Source organism: Chamaea fasciata, unplaced genomic scaffold (genome assembly GCF_029207755.1).
Source record: "Chamaea fasciata isolate MVZ Bird 193981 ecotype frontalis unplaced genomic scaffold, bChaFas1.0.hap1 SCAF_6, whole genome shotgun sequence".
NCBI classification, from domain to species: Eukaryota; Metazoa; Chordata; class Aves; order Passeriformes; family Sylviidae; genus Chamaea; species Chamaea fasciata.
The window spans coordinates 25,338,252-25,353,870 of NW_027094091.1; the positions used below are offsets into that span (position 1 = coordinate 25,338,252).

At 38.0% G+C, this 15,619-nt stretch overlaps 1 protein-coding gene across 5 annotated transcripts in view; it reads left to right on the top strand.

Moving 5' to 3' along the window:
* GABRB1 (gamma-aminobutyric acid type A receptor subunit beta1) overlaps positions 1-15,619 on the top strand; it is a 114,899-nt gene that overhangs the window by 74,036 nt on the left and 25,244 nt on the right. For all 5 annotated transcript variants that reach the window (XR_010721422.1, XR_010721424.1, XR_010721423.1 and 2 more), the window contains exon 5: positions 12,578-12,660. Coding sequence is in view for 1 of the 5 variants with exons in the window: in XM_066185696.1 (XP_066041793.1) it covers positions 12,578-12,660 (83 nt within the window). In the remaining 4 variants the exon portion in view is untranslated. The remainder of the gene's footprint in view (positions 1-12,577; positions 12,661-15,619) is intronic.

The window sequence follows — 15,619 nt, forward strand, 5'->3', positions numbered from 1 at the left end:
AACACCATAAACAACCTGGTTTTTATCTGAAAATTCTCCTTAACTACTAAGACAACAAAAGCAGAAAAGCTGATCTTTTTTATATGTTTCAGTCTTAATTCAGTATTTTAACATCATGGTAAAGAGCACCTCTGTCAACTAAGGAGATTTTTAGTTGTTCTGTCCTTATGAACATTGCATGAATAAAGGCACAGTAGTGTGAGAAAGAGTCTATTGTACTGTGCTCTTAAAGCTAAATATAGAAGAAACAGGCACAACAGATGCTGACTGTGAGGAATTACACGTCAACTACTTGTAAAAATCAAATGCAGACATGTTGCTAGGAGAGAACAAAAGCCTTCAGGGTCTGAGCCTGCAGAATATTAAAGACCACAGAATCACAGAATATTTTGAATTTGAAGGGACTCACAATGATCTTTAAATTCCAACTCCTGGCTCTGCACAGGACAGCCCCAAGAATCACACCATGTGCCTCAGAGCACTGTCCAAATGTTTCTTGAACCCTTTCAGGCTTGGTGCTCTGAGATTACTCTAGACAGGAGGAAAAAGGTGGAGAGAAAGCCTAATACAGGTCAACACCAAAGCCTGAGCCAGGAAACTCTCAAAAATACATAATTATCTGTCCTGATAGTTAAGGAGCTTAGGAAAACAAGCTGTGTCTTCATTCTACTCATGGCTTTGATACATAAACTGTGCTCATTTTCTTTCTTTTTCTCTTTCTTTCTTTTTTTCTTTCTTTCTTTCATCGAGGCATTGATCTTCTCAGCTTGAAGCGCCAATAGAAGAGCCATCCTCACATTGCTCGCACCACCATTTGAACACAGCTAACCTTCACGATTTTAGTGAAAAATCAAAGTGTTCTTTAGCCAGCCTTTCTCTGACAGTACTCTAAATGCAGCTAATTATTGTGCAAAAAAATAATGTTTGAAAAAGTACCAAGAGATTCTATTCATACCTTTCGTTGGATTTCAGATACGCAAACCTGCCAGCCCTCTAAGTTGCTAAGTATTAAAAAGTATGATTTTACTGCATAACAAGGCACAGAGTGGGCTACCTGAACTAATTTAAGTACTTAGCTGGACCACTTACTCTCCTACTTTAACAGACCACCTTTCTAGCTGTCCTGTATTTCATTCATTTGAAAAATATTCTGCCACAAGAAGAAATTAGAATGCCTAGTGGATGCTGAGTAGAACCAGGAAATCCTTTCATGAAACTTTTAAAGCCAATATACATGTTTTGAAATTGATTTTTTTAAAAAAAAGAAGCAAAAAAAAAAAAGCAAACAGACAAGGTCTTTCAAGATATCACGGCGAAAGCATTTATACATCTATATTATCTATGGAACATACACATTTCTTTATATTGTGAAATATATATTTTAATTCCCAAATAATATGTATTTAATTCCTGAAATAACAGAAATCTGCATACTCTGTTATTGAAAGATGTTCAGGTTGCAGAGGAATAGTGGCAGATATTGTGCATTCAACATGCTACTCAGCTATATATCAGTCTGCTGGATCACTGGTGCACACAGCTCTCAATGAATATAAAGGAGCATCATGTATCGTTCTGTAAAAGAGAAATTATATTTTTGATATAAAGAATATCTAAAACCAAATAAACCAGTATGAAGCGTCAACATTACAGTAAGTTGTTCTTACCTCTCTAAATATAAATTATTAAGCAAATAAATAAGCATATTCTACTCTAGAACCACTTACAATTTTTGTGTCTTTTTCTTCCCCATGAGACATTTTTGGTATACAGAGCTGCTACCCACCTTGTAAAACTGCTGCCACTACTGAAAGACAAAAACAGTGAAAATATTCCCCCTTCAAAAGATGCAGTTACAAAATATTCAGCCCCTACCCATTGAAAGTTATCAATACTGCTTTAGTTAACAGACATTTCAGGATAAAAATATCTCATTGGCACAAACAACGGTTTTCTTTTCAAACTTGTGAGCAAATCAGATGGAATCTGCATATGATTCATCAGTGTTGGCAGTCAGGAGAAACTAAATGCTTTAAGTACAAATGAGCAACTCACTCTCTGGGGCTCCCTCTCTTCTCTATCTTATGCAGGCCCAGCTGAAGAACTGGGTTAAAAGGACAAGCTTATATAAATAATTCATATAGAGAAACCCACATATGTGTGTGTAAATATATATCTTGTCTCCTAATCCACACTGGGCTGTTTTAAGGAGGTCTCTCCCAGACTCCTCAAAGTTAACCATCACCATTTCCATACTAGAGATTACAGCTCTCTAACAGATGCTAATGAAGGTTGCTTTGGTGAACACTTCCTAACCTATTTCAGCCCCTTGAAATTTATACCACCTTCACCAATTTAACTTCCAGTCAACAAGAATAGATTCACAAAGACAATTCAGGGTGTTGTCACCTCAGTAACTCTGCTGGTAGACAATAATTGGATTTTAGTTTTCATGGAAGGAGAAAATTAAGGATATAAATTAGAGGATGGGAGTCCCTTCATGTAGTGCTGCTGCACCTGGGAAAGGAAATACTGCTTAATGAGGACAGAGAATTTTTTTCACCATCAATCAGTTTTCTACACAAAAACCACATCATCATTCCTCCCAAGTCAAAGATGTGCAAAAAAGCAATCAAATATCTTTGTTCACACTTTACATTGCCAGCAGAACCAATATTTTGCAAAACCAAAAATCCTTTCACAGAAGTCCTAGTGCAAGGTTTTCATTTCACTTTGAGTTCTCTGAAGGAGTTAGTCACCACACATGGTAGATTAACTGCAGCAGCTCAGCTTCTTCAGAGGCGCTCAAGTTTCCTCACGTTATATGTATCAAGACATATTTGCACTGCCAGCTTTGCTGACTGGAATTATTAGTTTTCATATTCAACTACCTGTCTGGAACAAATGAGGTGTACTTACTGTCTCGACGGGATGGGAGAACATGGGTAAACAGTGAATACCAGAGACCTGAGGAAAACCCTCAGAAATCAATCACACTTTGTATTAAGAATTGCTTGACTGGTCTGTAAGGGCTTGATAATCTAAGAACTCTTTAAGTGACAAAAGCATATTTTAATGACTATTGGGTCTTAGAGTCCGTTACAAACAAAGCAGTGTCATACCATAAGATGCCATTTACTGCTGCTCTCTTTCCTAGGTGATACACATTATTTATAGATTTCATAGGTGAGTTCATTATAAAGAAGCACAGCCATATACATAACTACAGATTCAAGTGGAAGCCCTTTTTCCTTTTCCTCAGGGTTCTTTCTGCTTCTAAATTTTCTTTCTGTTATTACAGGACCCCTATAGACCCCTATTCCCCTCCTCTCTCTGTTGCACTCTCTTAGGAGCTAGTGTAGTTCCAAATGATGTTCAACATAAAGTCCTAAAAATCTTGAGTCAAAATTTTCTGCAATTCATTAGTTACTAACTTTCTCTTCTATGTAGCTAAAAAAAGAAGCAGGGCTCACCTACCATCAGCAAAACTCCGAGCCGTTCACGTCTTAAACAGATGCTAAGCCTGATCAGGCATCTGTTCCTTCCTGCCCCCCCCCCCCAAAAAAAAAAAAAAAACAAAAAAAAAAACACAAAACCCAAAACAAAAAAACTAACAAAACAAAACCAACAAGCAAAACCAAACAACAACAGCAACAAACCCACCGTATGTATGTCTGGTCCCTGAAACCACCAACTGTTTTGACCAAGCACATCCTGAAGTCTTCCAAATCAGGCTGCATATGGAAGATGTTGCCTTGTTTCTGCTTCTGCCAGAGAAGGGGGGACAACTGAACATGTGCGTGTCTTTCTTTCACACACAATAAATATACTGGTGTCTAATTTTGTTTTATTTTGAAATAAGCAACAATAGAACAAACAACCCAAAAGGTGACCATACCAGATGAAACTAACATCACTGCTGCCATCTAGCAGACTTGTATTCTCTCCTGAGCAGTGTGTTTCAGATATTATCTGCACCTTTCTTGCATTTAGTCACTTCTAGAAGGTTTGCACAGAGACATTGAAAAAGTTACAGATTTATCACCTTTCCTTTTTTTTTCTTCTTTTTTTTTTTAATTCAAACCAGATTTAAAACCAGATATATGAGTTTATTTCTCTCTTGAACCTTCCTTTATGCTAAATGCCTCCCATCTGGCTCACTCTTTTTCTTTTTATCTTGCAACATACTTGCACTGTCAAACTAAATTACTATTTGCAGTGAATTTCAGCTCCAAATTTAAGGCACTTTTTTTGAGGTATCTTGTTTGCCCTGGTATGGTTATGGGCCTCTTGGGATTTATATTGTAAAATTTATTTTCATGGGTTTATAGCTGTGCAGTAAAAATTCCCATTGCTCTGAAATTCGGCTTAGAAGCATCAAATACAGAGGGGTTTTTTAATATTTAAAAGGTTACACTGTAAAATTTTAGGGGTTTTTTAATTATTTCTTGATATTTACAAGCATCTTCATTCTTCCACCATTCATCTTCACTCTACTCAACTATTTCTGATGCACTACACTAAACAGAGTAAAGGTCTTACATTATCTTTAAAAAGTACATGTCTGGCTTAAGGTTTCGATTTTAGAAGGTTCTAATTCAGTCAGAGCAACATGTTTTCTCACAGACCTTTTGTCTCACCACCTGTCTCCTCATCTCATCCACATACGAGCTCTCCTTTTCCCATTGCCTCCTCTAGCCACTGCTCCTCTGGAGCTTCAGGCTCTCCCCTTGGGAAAGGCAGAAGCCAGCAAGTCAGTTTGTCTGCATTTCGGGTAATTTCCCCACACCATCCCTACTTTGTGATAGAACTACGCTATTTAACTATGTGACTATGTAGCTGTTTTCTGAAGCAGGCTTCTGGCAGCTGAAAGACTATTCATTAGGGGTTTAAGCAAAAAATGATGAATTTACTGACAATTACTTTGAGTGCCAAGATAAATCTCCCAAGACAACTGAAATGTGATGTCCCCTTACCCAAAATATTTTTATGCGCAGCACTCTAATTGAAAATTATGTAATCCTTGAGACATTCCTACTTTGCACTGACTGTAAAAGTCAGTGTTTTCTGTGAAAAAATGTAGGTGGAAAATAGTGATCTACAGCTCCAGCGGCAAACCTTTTTAAACAACTGCCAAGCAGGACATAAAATACAAAAGCACAGTGTTCTTCCCCAATAAGCATTCAGTAACACCTGCTTAATACACCTGATAACATCTATTTGCATTCAGAAGAGAGGTTAAAGGTGGGAATGATACCATCAGCTTACATTTTACAACAAAAATCAGAGTAAGGAACAGAGAATTCTCTTTGAAGACATCACTTGCCGCAGGCAGTTCTTAGGCAGCATCGTCCTATAGATCACAACACCATTATCACATGCATCTGAAAGCCTTCATCACAAAACCCATAAGCTTCAAGTGCTGCAGGAGATTTCTGAACCTAGAATACTTAAAGGAAGATCAGCAGAGAGGTTTTCCAGTAAACAACCCTTCATCATTCAAACAAACAAACCAAACAACAACAACAACAGCAAAGGAAGTAACTACAACGCATAAGGGGGGCAAGGAGGGGACAAATAAACAGCAAATGGATAACAGGTTTCAAATTTGCAGTCAATTCAGTCTAGTAGAAAAACATTTGACCATTTTCAATTTGACCATTGTCTAGCTTTGTAGGCACAAAACAGATGTGATAAACTAGTGCCTGGGACATGTTAAAGAATACTAATTGAAGCAAACTGAAGTGACTACAACAGCAAGATAGGCACATGCTTACTCCAATCAACACATCCCACATCAGACACAGTAACGGTTTGGGCATATAAAGACACAGTCACAAATGATTCTGTCTCTCCTCGGTGAATGTCACACTGTGCTCAGTAGCTTGCCCCTGCCTGAGACTGAATGTATGCCACAGGATTAGGCTCTGCTGCTAAGATAGACTGGGAACATTCTTTATTAAGAACAGAGTTTTGACTCTTCCATGATTCCTGTCTCAGACAAAGCTCAGGCAGTTTACCAGCAATGAGCTGACCATGGCAATTCACTGGTGGTGAATATTCCCACTAACATGGGAATAACTTGGCAAAATTCATTGTGTAGGAGCACTGCCTTAATCAGTTTTTCATCATCGTTACTCTCTTCTGATATGGTGCTATTTAACTACCTTTAGGGCCCACCACTGAGCCCAACTGATGAACTGATTCAAGAACAATAATCGATTCAGGCAAATTCTGCCTCATTTGTCTTGGCAGCTGTTGACTTGATATAACCAGAGGGAAATAAGAATGGGATAAGGAGTGTCTCAGAGGACCTACAGGACAACATGGCAGCCCAGGCAGACAGCTCAGTAGCTTTTGGGGAGAACATATGTGAATGGAAAGAGCTATAGCAGCAGTCATATTTTCATTAAGTTGTTCTTTTTTTTAACATTCTTATTTCAAGCCAATGCAGTTGATTGATCTGACACCCTGCAGATTAACTTTTCATGCCTGTCTTTTGCTTGAAAACAGACATTTGTATTTACACCTCAGAGAAAACCCAGTATTCCTCCTCTACATTTGACAAGTCTATTCACTCTCAGGCATGTTACTAGCTACACAGGGAAAGACAAACCCAGAATGATTCTGCCAGGTCTCAGCACAAATCCATAACCATTACTATGCTACAGCACTAGTCAGCACTACTATTAGTTATTTCTTCTACTAGTTTTTTTCAATAGTTTGTTAAGGTTTTGTTGGGGGGTGTTGTCACTGACCACTGCAGCTCTTTTTATCTTGAAAGCAGTATTTCAGCCCTTGAAAGGCATTGCAAAATTTGACCATGTGTCCTTTTCTGGCTGCACCTATACTAGCTCGAGATCAACCTTGATACCAGAGGCAATCAACATTATTGCTGCTCACATTTCATTCAAGATTCGATGTGAGCAACTAAAGGGACAAAGATGAAGGAGAGGCAAATCAAGCAAACACTGACAAGTTTAGGGTATTGATAAAATGCAATAGAAACCCCATAGTCTGACCCATTTTTCCCTGCCTAATCTTTGTATGACTTAAGTATAACAGGTCACTTCACCCAATATTCTAAAGGTCTTTGAGCCGTGTATTTCTCTTTACGCATCTTCCTCAAGTCCTTTTTATTTTGTCATTATTATTCAACTCTACGTTTTCTCTGAGCAAGATTAAAAGGAAATGTGTGTTGCACTTTTTAAGCTCAATCATACAAAAGCTTTCCTTATAAACTTGTGTGTTATCTCAAAGTATGCAGTCTACAGCAGTGACTGAGTAGTTGACAGCTTGTCACCCTAGAGTCACAAATACATGTCATACTGGGAAAATTAGCTCAACTATAATAGTCTTCCAATTAAAAAAATGTTTTCACATGCTAATGTACTCATACCTAAAACTGAGGACCCAATATTGCAAATTTTGGCTTAGGACCCAATATTGCAAATTTTCTCTCAGCTTCTAGTGAGATCTGTGAAAGCATTATTATTTAATCACCTTTTGACCCTTGCCAATTTTACTAATATTCATAACTTATTTTTATAATAGAATTTAATAGACTTTAATGGAACTTGAGCAGACAAGCAACACACAGATTGTTGAACACAGATTTCCCAAGTGCACACAACATTATATAGAATACCCAATTCCAAACCAGTAATGGTGATGCTCAGTGTACACCCTACACGTAGGCTGTTTCAGGCAGTAGAAGTTGGGCATGTTTGCAGGTGCAGAATTGACATTTCTGCCAGGGTCAAGTACTCAGGCTGTGCTTGGAAATTTATGGTGTCAGCCGGAATTGATAACTGTAAACCTTGTACATAGCCTGGAGAAAAAAAAAATGCAGATTAAATGTACATTTTTTCTGCCTTCCTCTATTCCTTCAATAACTCTCTTTACAAGGCATCCCCACTTAATCTTAAACATCAAGATTCTTCCAGGTTTCAGAAAAATTAAACCAGTTACACCAGGGATACAGATCCAGGTTCTGATGTTCCTAGGGGACCAAGTTCCCTGATACCAATGAAGTTAAATTAACACTGATTTAATAAAAGGAATTTCTTACATGGAATATGAAAGTCTACTTCCAGCATGTACTCGAGCCCTAGCACTGCGGTGGTTAAGAGAAGCATGGTTCTTCTATATTTGATTTGAAGATTTCATTTAGCTTTTAAGGAAAAAAAAAATTAGTCCATCCCAGTTCATATCTTCATGTACATTTATAATTTATGCTCTGTTGACTGACAGAAAAAGAACAAACATATTAAAATTTGATACCTGACCTCCAAATGAAGGAAACATTTCACAATATATTTTACATTGTTTAGGTCTCATCATCTTCACATTTAATTATTATTGCTATCTTAAATATTGTGTCTATTTCTGGTCTAAGAATTGAGGATCAGCTTTTTGACAGCATATTGAGGAACTTATCTAAGTACTGAACCACAAACCCACTTCCTGTATTAATTCTGTAGTTAATTTTACTGCTCATTGATGATTTAACTCAAAATACTAAGCTTGAACGTTTGTTCCTACAAAACCTGCTGCTCTGCAGGGAAATCTCTGACAGTATTACTTAAGGAAGTCAGTTTGGCAAATAATGGGTGTCAGGGGTTTTTTCCCATATAACTTTATTTTTAGCAAAAAATAACTTGACTATACAGTAAGAATATGATATTTAGAGACTAAGGCATCAAAGTAAAAGCTAAGCAGTGGATCAAATAGCTTGAACCCCAAGCCACAATTTCAAAAAATTAAATCAGTTGATTTGCAAATACTATTTATCTTGCCTGTTGGCAGTTCAGACTTCATTCAATCTCAGAATGTCTGAGTTCTGACATGAGTGAAATTAAGCAGCATAATGAAATATCTCCACCTAACTGCTTGTCTTCTTTGCATAATCCTGTTTTTAGCATTTGTATCCAAATGATTCTAAAGAATGTAAGGACAGTAGAATAAAAGACATTGTAAAAACAAAATAAATAAGCCCCAACACCTGAACTTAAAATGTATTTTAAGAACAGAAAGCCTGGAAGAAACATATCCTACTTTGAGATATAAATAGTTCTGCCTCAAGTATAGGATTAATCCTCCACTTAAACATTTACGGAGCCTCATGATATTCTGCCATTGCCACAAACTGCTTGTGCCGAGGGCCTTTCAGGTCTAATCCTCTTGAACACAGATTTATTGCAGCTTTTCCCTATCTTCATAGTATTGCAATCTCCTTCCTGCCATTACAGGCCTGTGTTCTGCATTTGAATGTCTTTATTTTTAAGCTTCTGGTGCATGTGCAATCCATTAGTTACTCTCTCCACCCAGAGAGAGTGCAACAACTAACTGGTCTGGGATTTATTTACTCTATTTATAATAAAATATTTGATTCTTTTTCATCAAGACAACAATTACTATGATTGCATCTGTGTTTAATTTATCTGCTTAAATAAGTCTTGTGGTTATCCAGAGCATAATGCCATTAACAATTTTACACAGCTGAGCTCTATCAAGAGTGAGAAATATACTTGAAAGGCAGATTTATAAACTGCAGGTAACAAAGGTTGCTGAATCCTGAAGCAGTCCTGCAATTACGTGTAGCTATTTTCAAGGAAACCTAAGATTGCCAATAAAGTTTAAGCATCTCCAGCCTTAGGAGGGACCATATTGTGTTGGCAGGCTGGTGGAGAAGACAATACAGTTGTCAGAATTACAGTTTCAGGGGAAAAGATTATGTAGGATATTTAAATTTCAAATATAAACAATTGCATTATTAACTACTGCACTATCAATTTTCATTGATGATATAAAGAACAGCTAATTGCTGTTGCTTATGTAACTTATGTAAAATATGCAAAACTGCAGAAGTTGGTAGTACAGATACCCTGCCATTAGGGTAGGCCACTCAAACTCTGGTTATCACAAATGAGTGGTTAGGATGACTCAAAAATCACTGTCAAATATATTAGCAAAAGCAGGTTTAATAAAAATTTGTACAGCTTCTCAAAGTGCTATTTAAAGGTTTACTCTGTTACTACACAGATGAAGCATACAAATGAAAATGAGATTAGAATCAGTTAAGAATGATTTGCACAAAGATCAGGAAGGAAGAAGTGTAAGGGTGCAGAAGAGGGTGCGTCACTTATTGTAGATCCAAGGTGGCAACATTCATGCTATACTTGCTATAGAGTGTTTCAATCACCTCACACACACAAAAACATCTACAGACAAAATGTCTGTGTCTAAATAAATTTACAAAGATGTATCTCTTAAAAATTACCCTCAAGTCCAATGAAATACTAATTTTAAATGCCTTTTTATTTCTCTGTGTGTGAGACTTCAGCCTTGAGGAAGGAGTGGGGGTGTCAGTGCAGGTCCCACCATGAAATTTCAGTGATGGTCCTGCAAGTATTGCAAAGGTCTGAGAGGTGTCCCTCTAAGAGAGAGGTGCATCCACTGCGGTCCAGAAGAGTTCAAAGGACGTCCCTTAGAACAGCTGCTTAGAGAATTACAAAATGCTTGGATCCAGTCATTAGTGAGTTTCTATCCTGGCTGTAATCCAAGCTGGTAATTACTGGAGTTGTTAAAAAGGTCAGTAACCATGGTACTGTTCCACTCAGGCTATAATTCAGGTAATGTTCCGATAATGTTCCAAGGCTGTCAGAGGATGACCGATTATCTCTTGTTCACCTCCTTGGGGAGGCAGCAGAAGTCCCTGGTACAGAGAGTGCCACCCCCACCTTAGCCATGCAAGAATTTCTGGCACGGACAAGGTACACTTCACCACTTCACTCAAAAGCCAAGGCTTAGTAGGAGTTCCTGAGATCACAGAGCAGCCTCAGGGGGTAGCAGGGTGAGTGCTACCTCCCCACAGTGGTTTAGAAAACACTCTGGTTGATACAGGTGAACTAAAGTACCATAAAGGCCAATTTATTAATTGGGAGCAAAACATTTCCCTATGAATCCTTCATTAAAAAGCGTTTAACTGTGACTAATGGTAGTATATTGTTATGTGTGATCTTAAGTGTTATTAAGCAGGTGTCTGACAAATTAGTGTGTTCTCAGTGCCTGTCAGTAAGGTATAATTGATACATAGCTAATCTAAAATAGGTCCTACTGCAGCTGAAGACCATTTTTATGGCAAATGCATGTTAAGACACGTGCATTTCTATTTAATGTGACAAAATCAGCCTGAAAAAAATAGAAATGTACCATTTTCATGGTACTTTACACTGTATTTCAGAGTAGTTTTATGGACTGGTTCTTATTACAGCCCTTGCTAAATGTTCCTTATACTAGATATGACAGATGGATTTTGTAGACTTAGGAAATTTTGAAGTATGTCACACTAATAAAGCATGTGGCATTTTTTTACATTTTAAATTCTGTCAGTTCAGTGACAGCGAGGATTATCACCCCAATATAGCATGTAAATGTACTTGACTTTCAGCACATCAAAAGTAAAATCTCAAGAGGTGTTCCTCTGGTATTCATTAACATGGAACTGGAACAACAGGACCAAATCCAGATCAAGAAAAGAGGTTATCTGCCTTTATCTAATATTAATCATTGGAGAGAGGAGAGAGACCAATAAAATTAGAAGCCAAGTTTGCCCATTCACAACTCCAAAAGTTTTATAAGCATTAAAAAAAAAAAGTGATAACTCACTTTTGTGAGTTTAAAAACACTGATCTAATTGTCTTTCTCAAAGAGAGCTTTAAAATTTGACCCCCATCCTCTTGAAGTCATCTAACCTTCCTCCCACTCAGTCACAGACTTAACGGCAAATATTTTCTCAGATGTTCTTGTGATTTATGGTGTAACAAAGGAGAGGAATTGCCTTGCAAAAAGTTGTAGGCTATGGAGAATACCTTCAGGGACCAAGTATCAACTCACATGCCCTCTAGAAGAAGTAAGGATCTGAAACATCCAGCCTGCAATCATAGTTACTCTCAATATTCATGAAGTAACCACCGTACAATGTTATATTTCACCAGTATTTGATTGCCTCACACCATTTTTAAGATGTCATGTACAATTATCATAGTTAATGATAAACTGATTATGAAAGCATAAAAATAAGGTGTTATCAGGTATTCCACAGCATGGATGAAAATGCACATAACTATCAGACAAAATTAAAACAGCAGTCAGTGACAAAAAAATAGAAAAGGAAAGATATCAGCAATATGAGTTATAAATAAAATAATTTGCTAAACAATTTGCTAAACAATTTGACAGTGTCTCAATTAAGAACATTTTAAAAAAGATGCACAAATAGAAATCTCAGAGAATGTTCTTCAAAACACTGTACACTTTTACACATAAACTTTTGAGTCAAAATCCTTCTCTACAATATTCAGCATATGGTCTTATGCTTTATGCTGTAACCAGTATTCTGTGCTGTATTAATTAATCATGTTTTACAAGCTCTATAAAGACTGCATGACAGGAATCCAAGTGCATACCACTCTGTATTTAAACAAACAGAAAACCCTTTATAGAATATTTTGCCATCTCAAACAAATAAAATGTGTTTTCCAGTCTCATTATTTTTTTCACCCTCCTCTTACAGGATCACAACAACAGCTGCTTGCATGATGGATCTACGCAGATATCCTCTGGATGAACAAAACTGCACACTAGAAATTGAAAGTTGTAAGTTACTGGAGGGAAGGGGTTGGCCAAATGACAGCTGAGAATTGAATGACATACTCAGGTTAGGCAAAACAGGAGCAAGTTGTTCAAATACTATGGGTTCAGTGAGGTTGCCCACTGAACATACTCAATGTATTTCTGTAATACACAACCCCAAATGTTTCATTCACAATACTGGTTGATCCAAGCTTGTAAGATGTCTTTCAAAATCTCTTGTCAAGGAAGGGTGGAAGGTATATTTTGAAGATTAGTTCAGAGGACAGCAATCAAGCACTGTCCATCTTCAGTGCCTAATCACTGCTGAACCTGGATCAATTACTTCACCTCAGCACATTCATCTCTAACATCACAACTGACATCCCTCCCACGTGGTGGTGGCAGGATTGATCAATTGCTGTTCCCAAATCATTTGGAGGTTATCAAAGGAAATAACTTGATCCTTCAGCACCAAGGATAATGAGAGCTTTGTCATTGTCTTCCATGAGCATAGGAACACGGTGAGCACTTACAAAATTTTGTTATTGTCTCTTTATATTTTATGATGGTGGCTGTTAGAGAAGTGCCTGGGAAGGTTTTTGAGAAGAACCTTTATTATGCTGGCCATCTAGCTTCCCCTTCCAGTGTTTTCCATCACACTACTGCTCTCGCCAGTCATTTTCTGCTAGTTCAAAACTCAGTCCATGTCACAATCCACCACTTTACAGGACCTAAGAGGTTTCTTGTTGAGATGCATGATTGTCTTCCCATAATTGGGCTTTGCAGTCCCCTGCCTTTTTTTTTTTTTTTTTTTTTTTTTTTTTTTTGCATAAAGCAGTTTTCATACTTGCTGCTGCTTGGCTCATCTTCTGGCTTAAACCTTTTAAGGCACGTAATATAGATGCTTTTTGAAAATGAGTCAAATCTTGATTTTCAAAATACAGTGCATAACACTTCTCCTCAGTCACTTTTCCACCTGATTAGCAGAGGAAACTGATATCTATACAATACCACAGCAACCAAAATGGGTGACGATTGTGAAGTTGCCTTCATATTGAACAGATACCTAGTATATTTGTTGGGAGGTAGTTGATTTGAAGTCCCCAGCTCAAACATGACTGAAGATGATGAAAGTACATAAGCATTTATCAGCGAGCGTATGCCAGCCCAAATAATGGAACTAGACTGACACTTTACTGGTTTATACCTCTTTTTTTCACAAGCTTTCACATAAATAAAGCTTTGCAGGGATAAATGTTCGGTGAGAATGGATTTAACACTACCACTGAGACCTCATCAAGAATCAAAATTAGCATCAGATGGAATAAGCAATTAAAATGCTAACACAATCAGGGATGAGAGAATACCATGTCACTCTTGTGGCCAGTCACACATGCCCAAAAGAAAATTGCTTTTCAGACCTTTTGAACACTTGTATGAATAATTCATGTCTCCAGAGATACATATGTTGATGTGTTAAGACTTGTTGAGCTGATCACAATTTGCAGCAGGTCAAAATTGGAGAGTGAATTATTTCTCATGAGTATTTAGGTCAGTTCTACTGAAAACTGAATGATTTTCCAAAAGCATGGATGTGCTTACCTGCTACTGCAAGCCCACACGCAGTAGTTGTGTCAGGGGCACTGGTGCCTTTGACAGTTGTCCACTTAAATTATACCTTCTAATGCACCACAGTTCTTCTCATCTGCATGTCTAAAACTCTTGAAAATTATTGATCATGTGTCCTGGGGTGGCCTAAACCATATTTGGAAAAATAGAGTTCTGAAGGGCAAGCTGCCTTCTTCTTTCTTAGGCATTTGAGTACAAGTAAGCCATTTGTCCAGAGTGCTCTGCACTCAATAGTACCCACTACTTACCCATGGAAAAGGTTGGATAAAGAGGTGATAACCGTGACCATGGCTTCTCTGTTCATGCCATGTGTATTAGGCATGTGGCATTTGCTTCCATGACAGAACCAGTTCATATGATTCCCGTCAAGCTCTCCTTCCAGCTCCTGCATCACTCTTCAGCTACCGAGCTTCTGTTCTGTTTCTATTGTGCCAGTATTCAAATATTCACAGAGCAAGGTTGAAAATGGAACTGTTAATATTCTTTTGGTTAAAAAAATAGCTCTTTGATAGAAAGGCTTCTTCACGGCAATTTTGGGACAGACAGGAATTCAATGAACCCCAGGACAGAATTATTCCTTAAGTGAAAGGGCCATGGAAGGTGGTGCTGTGGTCACTGAGCAAGTCTGTGCGATAGCCCACAGCATTTCTCACCACTAGACAGATACTGTGAAATATGTGCACTGTCAAACCATTTTCAAAGCACTGGAAAGTGGGCTTGTTCATTTTCATACTGTGCACAGTTATATGGTTTAACCCACGTGGCACCAGCTTCCAGAGCAGTACTGTTTACTGTGAGAGCTGCAAGATTTCCTTCATTCCTAAAGGTTGGCAGGCACGTGGCTTCTCAGAGTCCCAGGGTGCTTCCCCATTTCTAAAACAAGCAACCTGGCGTTACATTTTCCCCTCCAAAACCTGAATGCTCTCCAGTGCATCCACAACAGCTGTGCAGCACTGCCACAGAGCACCAATGCTGAAACGCACACCCCCGGGCTCTCTTTTGAGTTCCCGTGAGTTTTTAAGGGTGACTTACTCCTGCTGCAGAAGGAGCATGTTCTGTGGAACCAGGAAGTCCCAAAGATTAATTTGCCAAAGAATAGATGAACATTGCACCACTTGTGAGCAGAAAGGCAGTGAGTCATTTCACCTCATAGGGATGCCGTGGTAAGTCACCAAAGACAGTCCCTGAAAATCTAACGTGGTAAGAATTATTCCTTAATAATAGTTAACAGTGAGTAATTTCAGGCATTGCAAATAGCAGCAAAACAGCTGTGTGACATAGGAGTGGAAAAAGAGCACAAGGAACCAAATGCTGCACTATTATCAAACCTCTCCAGCAGCACAGCAAAGGCATG